At 42.6% G+C, this 13,313-nt stretch overlaps 1 protein-coding gene and 1 pseudogene across 1 annotated transcript; both read left to right on the top strand.

The window, feature by feature from the left end:
• Positions 1–1,610: 1,610 nt before the first annotated feature.
• LOC102011263 (cornifin-B) lies at positions 1,611–3,541 on the top strand. The gene is made up of 2 exons (XM_005414616.2): positions 1,611–1,715; positions 2,815–3,541. Exon 2 carries the CDS (start codon positions 2,834–2,836, stop codon positions 3,245–3,247), a length of 414 nt encoding a protein of 137 aa, XP_005414673.1. The 5' UTR covers positions 1,611–1,715; positions 2,815–2,833; the 3' UTR covers positions 3,248–3,541.
• Positions 3,542–4,560: 1,019 nt separating this feature from the next.
• LOC102017725 lies at positions 4,561–5,377 on the top strand (annotated as a pseudogene).
• Positions 5,378–13,313: the final 7,936 nt, after the last annotated feature.

The following is a 13,313-nucleotide window of genomic DNA, read 5'->3' as shown; positions in this document are numbered from 1 at the left end:
TAGAAGCTGACTATCACTGAGGGAGGGCATATGCTGAGTAGCAACTCAGAGGCATCATCAGTATCTCACTAGTCAGGGTACCTGGGCCTTGTTGCTGCTACAAGACCTCTTCTGAGTGAAACCAGCTGAATTCACAATGGACATTTTATCACATTAGCCTTTTCTTTTCTCTTTCAGACCCTGACCCACTGAGTTGATGTTGAACTAAATGAGTCTTTTGTTTCCACCAATGATAATTCATCTCCTCTTAGTTTTAGCAGAACCAGAAATATCTATTTTTATCCCTACTTCAGATTCATCTTTGCTACAGTTAAAGGCTCACCTACAGGTAGGGCTCTTTCGGTCTCATCACTTACCAAAGCCTGTCCAGAACTGTCAGTGGACGCAGAGCCAAGCCAGGAAGTCACCTTTGATCATTTAACAGCCTTCATCATTTTCACTTGGGGTTGGCTTTTTAAATTTGGGTGAGTTATATCACCACTTCTGGCTTGAAATCTTCAATTATCCTTGAGATGTGAGAACTTGAGGGTCTCTGAGAGCCAGTGGGCCTAGTTACTTACCCTTTCATTTAGGGGAGTTCCTTATCTGTTTGGGAAGTGGGGGCTTTGTCCTCGGCTAACTCCATGAGTGACTAACATGAGCAGCACATATTAGCACTTCTCTAGAATCTGTTGAATGAAGAGGGAAGAAATTAGATGATGAGAACACTGTTGGCTTGAACAGGCACAGCTGCGATCCTGGAGAGATCCTACAGTCAGAACAGGGAAGAAAACATTGTGGTCAGCAGGGTTGCCAGGTGTTGGAGCTAGAGCTGGAAGTGGGCAGAGATGGCGGAGGACTCAGCTCTGGGGACTCCACTGCTGGGTTTGGAGTGGAAGTGGTTAGAAAAGGCTTTCAAGTTTTTGGGTGAAGGCAGGATGCAGTTGGGTTAGGAAATGGGCAAAGGCCATGACCACCTGGCTGAGTAGAGTAGAGGGAAAAGGTTACCCTAGAAGAGGAACTAGCTGTTACAAACTTCCGAAGCAGGAGAGGGTTAAAGGTGTGGTTGGGGAAAGCAAAGCAGGTTTTCCCAGATTAATAAACCAGTTAGGGAGGGGTGGGGCTGAAGTAAATCATTCTGAATGTGTGTAGTTCCATGGAGTTGAGAAAAAAATGTGAGAAATAGATACAAAGGTCTTGGATCCCAAGAATCCATAGTCAATCAATTCCACATTTGTAGCATCCGCCTTCACTAAGGCAGGCAGGCGGGGGTGCCCCCGGCAGCTCCTCTTCTCTTCCTTTTGCCACTTGTCCACGTGTCCCCTGTTCTCTCCCCTAGAACACAGGAGCAACCACCTGCATGGGGAAGACAGCAGGTACCAGGGTCATTAAAGGACTCAGACCTCCTCCAGGGTGAACTCATTAAATCAGCCAAAAGCCTGTTGCTCATTCCTCCCCCAAGACACACAGGACACCTGGGTCTGAGGGGGAAGGTGGCAGTGGTGACATCATTGTCAGACTGCCAGTGCCATTATGTCAGGTGAGTGTTTTCATCATGCAAGCTGAGTCAAAGGGTGATTGAGGGGAGTGGGGTGAGTCATGTTTAACAAGAATGAAAACAGAGCAGCTGGGGCAAGTCCATTTCCTTGAGATGTTCATCTTATAAAAGCCAGCTGGCCGTCACACTCACAATAGACGCAAGCGACTCCACGGACCCGTTCTTCTCCAGGTACCAGGTGCGTCTCTGATTGCAGATGGTTTGGAATTCTTGGTTATTCTTTTATAATTGGAAATTGGATGAGATGACTGTGCATCAGAAGGTTGATGCAGGGTATTCACTAAGGTTAGAGAACACTAGAATAGCTTTTTTTAAAAATGAAAAGAGAGTTCATGGTCTGAAGAGAATTTAGACATAATTAAGTCAGCCAGTCAGTAGATGGTCATGGAAATGGGGATCTAGGAAGGGGAGGGATTCATTCAATGCTCACAATTCATAGCTGACAAGGCAAGGTTCAGGTCTACAGTCCTGTGAGCAGCACACCATTCTCTCTGATATGACACTTGCTACGGAAATTTTAATTTATTGGGTGGGTCTCTACTAAGTGTTTACTGTGTGTATTTAAGTCAGTGTGCTAGGCACTTTAGATAATTCAAGCCAGTATGGAGGTTACCAAACTTGCCACCTAGCAGGGAAAGTAATGCATGTGTGCAAATAGATGAGATGCAAGGCAGGTAGCTAGTAGGAAGGAGAGGTAAGGGAAGGGCTGAGCGGTTGGGGAGCATTGCTCAAGAGGAGCTGCGTGGTGGTGGAGTGTTATATGAGCTGCCGTGGAGGAGTACTCAACGAGCAGAAATGGGGAGGAAAACATTGTAGAGGAGACCGGATGAGCAGAGACCAGAAGCAGAGCCACAGTGGCTTGGACCAATAGAGAGCCAGCCTGCAGATTACAGGGCATTTTATATGGAACCAGGAGTGGGCAGACTGCAGCCGTTTCTGTGATGTCACTCTCCGAAAGACCTGGCATGTGGCTTCACACGCCCCACGGATGGCAGCTTTCTTGGGTCATTTTTCAGTGAGGAATATAACACGTCTGGGGAAGAAAGTGAACAGAGCAAAGTCTCTTTCTGAATTAGGGCAGAGCAATATGCTCTCAAACTCCCCCTCTTGAAAGGGCCCAGAAATTGCCAGAGCATATTTTACTTCAAACATAGGGCATTCGTGAGAGAAAAGAGAGGTTTTCCCCTCTAACTGGGCCTCTAATGAAATTTATTTGACATGAAACTTGGATTGCTCTCTGTTTCTTTAAATCACTGGGTCACTTTGTTTGTCTCTAGGACCAACCACTGTTGAAGCATGAGCTCCCACCAGCAGAAGCAGCCCTGCACCTCACCCCCTCAGGTTCATCAGCACCAGGTGAAGCAGCCTTGCCAGCCTCCACCTCAGGAGCCATGTGCCCCCAAAACCAAGGAGCCCTGCCACACCAAAGTGCCTGAGCCTTGCCACCCCAAGGCACCGGAGCCCTGCCACCCCAATGTTCCTGAGCCTTGCCACCCCAAGGCTCCTGAGCCCTGCCACCCCAAGGCTCCTGAGCCCTGCCACCCCAAGGCTCCTGAGCCCTGCCACCCCAAGGCACCGGAGCCCTGCCATCCTAAGGTGCCTGAGCCCTGCCACCCCAAGGCACCGGAGCCCTGCCATCCTAAGGTGCCTGAGCCCTGCCCCTCAACGGTCACCCCTGCACCAGCTCAGCAGAAGACCAAGCAGAAGTAATGTGATCTGCCACCAGCCTTTGAGGAGCTGATCACTGGATGCTGAAACCCCTTTCCCATTCTGCTTAAGAGTCCCTTGTCTGTTGCCCTGGCAACTAGCATGCTATTACCCTCTGCACTATCTAAAAATATCCCTTGCACTCACTCTAGAGGGTTCCTGAGCCTCTGGACATCGCTGAAAGTCTCACTGGTGAACTAGTCTTCCAGGGGCTCAGGGCTGATGCGAAGAGGGATTGTGGGAGGAACGGAGTGACTCTTCCCTGTTCGGCTTCATTAAATCAGTTCTAATGCCACACCTGACTGTGTGTGTCACTGGCTAATCCAACTTTCATTACTCTCACAGCTAAAGCTGGAACACTGATCATGAGGTCTGTAGTCTGAAGATGTCTGTAGATCCAAGCAGTGTGACCTTGTGTGTGTGTGTGTGTGTGTGTGTGTGTGTGTGTGTATCTGCACATCTTTTGTACACAAAGGACATGCCTACTCTGGCAGGGGGAGTGTCCAAGGTCAGTCTGTAACCTTGCACGGCCACAGCTAGAGCAGGACTTTCTTCTTTCACCTAAGTGAGCCACACCTGAGGGTATTGGATTCCTGTTTCAAGATACCTCTGATACAAAACTGTTGCATTTAGATCATCTTTATTCCACTCATCTGAGTCCTTTTTAAAAATTATTTCAGAGAAATAGTGTGTGTACAAATTCCAACTTGACTATTGCTCCTTGTTCCTTTTTGTTCTCCCTTTTTGATATCCTCAGTGCATGGAACCAAACACAGCACATATCTGCTCACACACAGGGTAGATTTCTGTACACAGATATCGAGTATGCACTCACATCTCCACACACTTAGATCTCCTAAATCACACACTTCGCACTCTGACTCAGTCACCTTATTTGGTCTCCTTTTCTCGTTGAGTGCCCACTGTGAAGACACTTAACACTACAGCAGGAAGGGGAATGAAATCTGCAGGACCTGCCCTAGGGGAATCCCCAGAGGTGATTTCACCACCTTCCCATACAGACACAAATTACCCATAGCCTTCTCTACACCCACCCACCCACACACATGCCTGTGATTTCTCCAAGTAAGACATACAAGTGGATCCATGAAACAAAAAAAAGAGACCAAAAAGTTCTGGTAGTTTTTCAAAGAAGAAGTATTAATATGGATAAGCAAGAAGCCAGCATAAAGGGAGAGAGTTAATACTGAGTTAATACTGACAAGGACTATGGCTAACCAGAAAAGTGAGCTAGGGCAACTTCCAGAGCTTGAGACCCAGTGTCCCCTCCTCCCCCACTGGATTTCATCCTGGCCATGGCTGAACTGATCCAAAAGAAGCTGCAGGGAGAAGTGGAGAAATGCCAGCAACTACAGAAGGCCCTGTGTAAATCCATGTTGGGGAGGCGGAAGCTTGAGGCACAACGAACAGAATACAATATTTTGAAGGAGGCACTGACACTGCTGGATGGGTCCAGTGTGGGTCTTCACACTTCTGGGTCCTTTGCTGGTCAAACAGGAGCCAGGGGAGGCTCAGGCCACAGTGGAGAAGATGCTGGACTACATCCGAGCTGAAATGAAGCAATGCGCATCCCAGCTCCAGAACCTCAAGTGGCAGTCAGAGCAGCAGAGGGAGACCCTTGGTCAGCTACAGCAGGAGTTCTGGCAGGCCCTGGTGAAGGCAGGGGCTCCTGGGAGGGAGATGGGGTGGTCTGGGGAGGAAGGGATTGAGGTAGCTTTAGGGTCTACATTATAGGTGATGAAACATAAAGGCATCTAACCAAGAAATAAAAAGTGAGAGAAAGCGAGTCAGTACAATATAAATTTTAGTACAAAGAAGATTTAATAATCACCTAGTCCAGTCCACTCATCCTCCAGATACATAGACAGACAAGTATCCAGAAAGGGGAAGACAATTACTTGAAGTCACCCAGAAGTCATGTTTCTGAGTCAGACTCAGCCTCTGGCTTTCCCACTGCAGATCTGTCTTCCTGATTTCCATGTTGAACAGCAGGTCGCAAAGGCTCTGTTACCAGGTCTGATATATGCAGGAAGTGTCACCCGAGAACAAGAGGCCAACCAGGGCTTTCAAAGCAACTGCAGCTGTCACTGGGTAATGGGCACCATTTCTTGATGAGATGAACGGCCCGCGATAAAGGTGTGCGAGGTGGGACAGAGCGAGTGCCTGTGCATACTCAGTGCTCCAAACACATTTGGAAAGAGCTCAGGTATTAGGACAATAAAAGACAAAAATTGCCCAGCAAGGTTTTCAAGTTGATGAGTCATTGTCACACTGGCAGGAGAGAATGACCTCACTTGGGTCTGTAGGTGCGCATGTGTTGAGGTGACTTACACCTTGCAGCTCACTCACATGATGGAAAATGTCACTAACATCTCTAGGAGCAGTCACTATGAAAGGGGCAGGCCCTGGGTGGGGGAGGCTCTGGCTAGTGATACATAAAGGGGCCACCTAGAAAGGGAGTTGAGCAAAATGAATAAAAAATCCTTAAACATATGCACATCTTCTGGATTCTACTATAACATACTTAGTCCCATTTACAGCTATTTATTTATTAGGGTGATCATTTCAATATTATATGAGTATATATATATATATTTCAACATTATATAAATAAATATATATATTTCTCTATAGAGAAAATTAATTGAATAAGATATTATGTCTGTAAGTGCTGGAAAATAGTGTGAACATGTAATAATACTTTATCATATGGAAAATGCCTGGACAACATCAAGGTCATATAAAATACTATAGTATGTAACATATAATCACACTTTTGTAAAAAATGGTCTGCAGTAAGTACAACTGTTGAGTAGAACATGTTTATTTTATTCTTTTAATATCTCTATAACATTCATTAAAATGATGCTTTAAATATTAAAAAATTAAGGCAGTGTCAGTTGATGAGTTAGAGGAAAAATGTCTGTCCAGAAACTTTGAGAAGCCCTCTAGCAGTTTCCTCACCAGAGCCCCAAAGGTGAAAGGGTGGAGGTCCAGGGCCGTCGGCCTGTTTTCTGTGCTATGTCAGAAAATCCGCAGTGGAGCTCTAAATCTTTCTGTGGGAAACCCCAGTACACTGTTCCGCCTCACTCGCAGAGACCCAGTTTCACCCGCTGACTTTGTCACTGCAAGCTGAAGGCTAAAGGGTCCTTGGCAGAGGTGTAGTTCTCCTCCCAGCCCCTTCTCTGACGCCCCTCCTTTGCTGTGCTGTACGCCGAACGTCCACCCAGCCAACAGCAGAGGGCACCACACTACCTCCGTGTGGGGAACTGGCGGCACAAACTGCTCACGTGATGATGAGCAGCAGGTTTGCAATGTTATAATGGGTCTTACCTAGCGCCGATTTGATTTCCTTTCCTAAGTTTAGTTTTGTTTCGTCACTGTCACATTCACATTTTTTTTGCCCTGGTAGAACCGTGAGTCTATATGTTTGTGTAAAGAAAAGATAGTGCTGCCTGCTCTAGACAGAAACCGGTGAATAAAAGCGCTCCCACTGTGCTGTTTCCTTCTTGGACATCCCTGCCAAGCACGTCCTTGGTCTGGCCCTCCATCTCCCTGCTTAACTTGATCCTCTGCCTTGTTTCTCTTCCTGTTTCCTATTGTTCTTTTTTCCGATTTACGTTCAATATTCATCCAGCCTGGACACATTATACACATCCCCAGAACTAAGAGGCCCATCTTGACTTTTGAGTCTCACTGGACTCCTTCGGGCCTGGCCCGTTCACAGGCACAGCCCTCAGATGTGCTCTAGCGTGTGCCGAACTGCCCCCAGCTCCCTCTCCAAGCTCTCATCCTGAATTCGTGTCTGACTCCTCTGAACCGGAAGCCAAGGCGAGGCAGGCAGGATCCTTTCAAGGGTCTCTGTACCTAGAGCCCAGCCAGCTGCCTGTTTAATAGAAGGACTTATTTAATTCCTGCTGAGAAGTTTCAACTTTCCTTGAAAGATGAAGAACTTAAAGACAGAGAAGAGTTGTTACAGATGTTATCTCTTCAGCCCTGGCACCATGTACTTCTATGGGGTGGTGGAGACATATTATTTAAGAAATAGAAACCCTTTTAAAACATGTTAGTCTTCAAGTATCCATAATCATTCTAGCTTACATTTTTTAAAACCAAGTACAAACAATAGTTGCCCCTAGCTGAAAGGTAAAAATTAAAATTAATTATTATCAGTTATGGTATGATAAATGATTTAATCTAAAAAGCCCATAATTTCAGTGGCTTAGAGAAAAATGACTTTATCTTGGGCAAGTGTCAGAGTTCAGTGTGAACGGGCAGGGAAGTTCTGTTCCACTCAGTCACTCGGGCGTTCAGGCTCCCTGACCTGTGTGAATCCATCGTGTTCGAGGCGATAAAATTTCGCACTGCTGTGTGAGCCTGGAAAAAGTCTGGATATGGAGCAAGAAAACTTACTGCTGGGGCCCAAAGATGATATTCATCACTTCTGCCCACATTTCACTGGGTAAAGTGCATATTTCTATGAGCCAGTTAACTGTCCCAAGCCTAGAACTATAGACTACACCTGTGCCCTGCCCAGGAGAGAGAAGAACATATGGACATCCATGATCAATCAAAGCCTGCTAGAGTTCGCTTTTTTGTTCATAAGATATAAATTTTCTCTTTTTTCTCATTCATAGAAAATACCTTCTCCCGAAGAAGTCAGCACAATGTGTTACATCTTTTTCATCCTCTACCTCACTGTCTGTAGTCTCTGAATTATGTACAATCTTCTCCATCAGTTCCTCAGGGACCAGGTCTCATAGGATCCAAAATTTTGATATAAAAAAACCAAGTACTTCTGCCTCATTGCCTGTGCACCATGGCATAGTGGAAACTTCAATAAAAGCATCCATGTAATGAAGATGGGAGTTGAAATGAAATAAAGAATGGGAGTTGCTGTCCTCAGTGAGTCTCAAATCCCACCTACCAGGTAGTATGAAACGCACACTCTCCTTGATTTTGCCCCCTGGAGGACACTCCCTGTTCCTCCGTTCTGCATGCCTTATGACGACAGCTTCTTCAGTGTTCATTAGCTGTGGTTATGCTTGTAAGTGCTTGAGGCTCTTAGTACAACCCTTGGTTGGCCATACTGCACACTGTATCCTTGGCTGAGATGTACTTCTTCAAAAGCTTGGAAGTTTTAACTGAGGCTGTCCCCCCTCTTCCATTGGGTAGAGGCTGGGGGTGAAGATAGCTGAATTTTTTATTTTGTTATTTTCTGAACCAGGAACAACTGCATGAGGCCATATGAGACTGACAGAACTTTGCACCCTGAAGAGGCAAGAATGTAACTTTGTTGTGAAAATTACTGTGTATATTAGGGTAATTATGTTTCTTGAACTTTGTCATCTTTTTGCACTGTCCTAGTGTACCTGTATACCTTGTGTTTACTTTGCATTTTTCTTCATCATGACTGAAAACAACTCTCTAAAATATTAGACTCATCTTAGGTAAAATTATGAAATATCATTGACACTGAGGTAATAAATTATCTTAATATGCATCCATTAAAATATTTATCATAATGGCAATTAAACAGATTGTCTTCCTCTTCTAAAAATACTCTTGTTACATAAGAACTTGTGTCTTAATAAAAATTTTCCCATAAGTAGTTTTTGTGTATTCAAAAGACATTTATACATGACTTCAATGTACTCTCACAACTCTTCCTTTGTGGGTTAGAGCTCTCAAAAAACCTGGTGTCATGGTTCATACCTGTAATCTCAGCAGTCTGGGAGGCTGCAGCAGGAGGATCATAAGTTTGAACCCAGTCTGGGCAGCGTAGCAACTTAATGATACCCTGTCTTAAAATAAAAAATAAAAAGGGGCTAGGGATATCCCTGGGTTCAATTTTCAGTGCCATGAATCAGAACAAAAAATTTCAGAGAAATATGAAGATTGTAGTAAAATTTGAGCACCCAAAGAGACATTCTTGGGTATATTTTACTTCGAGCTAATTGCTTTGCAGCCTAGGTAGCTCAAAGTAGGCTCCATGGAAGAGATGTAGCTCAATATTCCTTATCCAAGGTAGGTGCCAAGAAACCCTCAGCCTCTGTAGTGAAAATAGAACTCTAAGTTCCTCTCCTTTGCCTCTCATCTTTCAGGCCTTCATTCACTGCATTCTTTCTACTCTGGCCTCTAAATGCTGGGCATGCACCTGTCTCCAGGTTGTTGTATTAGAAACTCTCTTTGCTTATTTATTTCTCCAGATATCCATATGTCTCAGCTGCTTCATCTCCTTCATTTTTCTACTGAAATGTTAGTTTCTCAATGAAATCTAACTTGACAATATATTTAAGGTGCTACCACCAAGCCTGTTCCTGCACATGCTTGCAATTATCAACACTATTTTATATTCCAAAGCAATAGCACAATTTTATTTTTAATTATATGTACTGTTTATTGCCCCCGCATCTCTGAGTACCGCCAGTATGCAAGCTCCATGTGGACAGGAAACTCCAGCTTTCTTCACTCATATATTCCACGGAGTTTACACTGTGGGGGTGCAATGAATTTTAAGTTGGAATGTATTAAAGAAAGTGCTTAATTGACCTAGAACTGGTAATTCCTCAAATTCTTCAAACCAGGCATTCAAATGACCAGGTGAGGCAGATTCTCCAGTCTTTGTCTCAATGTAGCAGCATGACCATCAGATCCTTTTAGGAATTTTATACAGCTTGCATATTAAGTGGGAAAAAACAGTACAGCCTAGGATTGGTTGCTCCACTTCTCCACAAATGGGACTGTTCAATCCTATAAACGGCCATTCTTCGTAGATGCTACTCTGTTAAAATTTCGTTCTCAATGTTCATGGGAATTCTTTGGATTAAAGTTTTTTGTTGTTGTTGTTCTAGAAAACACATAGAGTGCAAGGCATGAGGGCAAGCAGCTCTCTCCAAACAGCACCAGCATCACTATCTACAGTACTTTAGTTTCAAGATATATCACAGTGATAATTTCTTTCAAAAACACAACTCACAGTGTCAACACAGAGGTCGTGTACTACACTCCAAAAATATTTACTGTTTACTGAAGAAAATTCACTTTGCATGATGGTATAAGAATGGGAAATATCTCTATAATGTAGAAAAGCTTACTGAAAATATGCCAAATAAGAAGAAATTGGGGCCCACTCATTATTTTAATCATAGATTTCAGTTATCAAAGAATTTTCTCATAGATTAGAGAATTTCCAGGTTTATTCTATGGCCATTGATTTCTACCTGTATCAGACATAGTCCAGAGTTTTCTGCTACCATCTGTATTCCTGTCTACACGGACACCTCTAGTTCTCACAGACACACTTCTGCTCAGCTTACCTTGCCAAAGTCACACTCATGCATTTAATATTTACCTTTTCAGTGCCTAGCTCTGAAGAGTCCACTTTCCAGTGTCCAGTTGCACGGTGCCAGCCAATGTGTCATTCTGGGAAAGTTCCTGGCTTCAGTGTCCTTCCAGACCCTACAAACAAACAAATAAATAAATACCAACAGCTTGCAAGACTGAGACAGAGCAATTATAAATGGTTTTTCCCTTCAGAAGACCAACACAATCTCTTCAAAGCCGGTTAAAAGGAGACATGGCATCTTCATTACATTACATCCATAATTTCTTTGGGAAAATTTAAGGAATGATGTCTTTTTGAAGTGGATTGTCATGCACTATTCCAAGAATCAGCTGAAAGATCACCGTTCTTAATCACATCACACATTCCAGACTCTAGTGCTGTCCTACACAAATTGAGTTACTGTATGTATGTGTTCTGTATTTGTGCTGTTTAATACAGTAGCCAACAGCCACATACGGTTATCACATACTTGAAAAGTGCCCAGTATGATTGAGATACTAAATTTTTATTAAATTTAAGTTTAACTAATTAAATTTATTCAAATTTTTAAATATGTCTTATTAAGTCATTTAAGCTATCAACTATTAATCCCTTGCAAGTTAACATAAAACAAGTATATTTTCCCAAATAAAAGAATTAGTTATAGTAGCAGTACTGTTTTATAAATGTTTTAATGTTTGTCTTCCTGAAAAATAGTTGAATTTTTATACTATCTTCTGCATTCAACCTGGTTACAAGAAGTTTTATGGGAAGTATGTGAACAAAGTCTGGCCTCACAAAGATGAAGGTTGGCAGATAATTAACTTAATAACTTTTCCGTATAATTATGGAATTCTTTGACATGATATTGAAACTCAGCAATAGTTTTTTAAAGATTATTTTCAATATGGGATCTCTAATTAAGTAACTGCTCATATTCTGTTACACTAAAATCAATTTATCAGAAAAAATAAATAAATTGGTCTGCATTTACCAGAAAAAAATTTCCTGTAAATTTACACAGAAAATGCCAAGGAATTTTTTGAATTCTAGAACTAAGAAGTTCAGCATGTTACAGGATACAAGATCAGCACACAAAAATTTGCTGCATTTCAATAGCTACACTTAAGATAAAAACTGTGTTTATCTGGTGGAAGACTCAAAATGAACAAAAATATTAATACACCCTGAATTGATCAGTATGTTAAAATTGATACAAAAATGGAAATGTCTTTGAATAGCCAAAAATTTGTAAAACAGAAGTAGCATGGAAAGATTCATTCTTTTCAATGTTAAGGTTTTCTGTATAAGTACAAGATCACTGGCGGAAGAACAAATACATGAACCAACCAAAGAAAATATGAAACCCTGAAATCTACAAAAGCATGTACAGTTTATTTGCAATAGAAGGGCAAAACAATCCAGTGAAGGAGAGCCTACTTGTTTTAAAAAAATCTTGCTACAGAATTGAATTGCCATAATAAAATAATTAATTTCAAGTTAAACATCATACTTTACACAAAATTAACTCAATATGTATCATGGGTTTAACTGAAAAATATCAAACTATTCTAGTTTGGATCTTGACTGTCCCCCAAAAGCCCTGTGTCAATGGTTTGGCCCGCAGCCTATGGTGCTACTGGAAGGTGGTAGTACTTTCAGGAGGCGGGGCCTAGTAGAAGGAAGTGAGGTATTGGAGGAGAGCCATTCAAGGTGATATTGGGACCCTGGCCCCTTTTGGTCCCTCTTTGCTTCCTGACTGCCGTGAGGTGAGCAGGTCCCTCTGCCACACATGCCCACCGTGGTGTTCTGTGCTACCACAGGCCTAATGCAACAAGGCCAAGCATGCAGTGCAACCATGAACCAAAATATACCTTCCCACCATTTCAGTTTATTATTTCACATATTTTGTCACAGGAATGGAAATCTGAGCAATGCAACTGACCAATTCTAAAACATAAAAACAAATTGGAACCCAGAGCTACAGAAAGAGTTCAGACTTGACACCAAAAGAAAAAATTGATGAACAGGACCCCACCTAAATTCAAAATTTTGTTCTGTAAAAGACCCTATTAAGTAGATGATAATAACAAGTCACAGACTGGAAGAACATATTTCAAAATGACAGATCTGATGAAGGACCTGTATCTAAAATGCACAAAAACCTCCCAATGCAACAACAACATGAAGCAATCTCATAAAAAACATGCACATGGCACAAGCAGATATTTCATGGAAAAGGTGTACATATGGCAAAAATCACATTAAAAAGGATGGTTAACATCATTAGCCATTTAAAAAGCTTAAGTCAAAATCATAATGAAAGAGCATTTCACACCTATTAGAATGGCTTGAATGAAAACTATTGAGGGCAACAAGTGGTAGCAGAGACCCCGCACCTGTCCTTATTGTGCAAGTGAGGATGCAGCAACCCGCTTGGGAAATGATTTTATAATTTCACTTAGAATTAAAATGGACCTTTCCTACAGAGCAACAATTGTATGTGTGGCCATGTATCTCAAAGAAACAAAAACATATTTCATGCAGAAGACTGCATGTGAACCCTTAGAACAGTTTTGTTAGAAATGGCCGCAAACTGGAGCCTATGTAAAAGTCCTTCAAAGGAGGAATGTTGAAACAGTGACACATCCCTACACGAAACACTATTTAACTATAAAAAGGAATAATCTAGGGGGCTGGGGATTTAGCTCAGTGGCACAG

Source organism: Chinchilla lanigera, unplaced genomic scaffold (assembly GCF_000276665.1).
Source record: "Chinchilla lanigera isolate Chin_1 unplaced genomic scaffold, ChiLan1.0 scaffold00191, whole genome shotgun sequence".
In the NCBI taxonomy this organism is placed as follows: Eukaryota; Metazoa; Chordata; class Mammalia; order Rodentia; family Chinchillidae; genus Chinchilla; species Chinchilla lanigera.
Note: the sequence above shows the minus strand (reverse complement) of the source record. Positions and strands in the feature narration are given on the sequence as shown.

What these genes read in the sequence shown, in the direction of transcription:
- LOC102011263 (XM_005414616.2), top strand. Translation starts at nt 2,834, where the DNA reads ATGAGCTCCCACCAGCAGAAGCAGCCCTGCACCTCACCCCCTCAGGTT.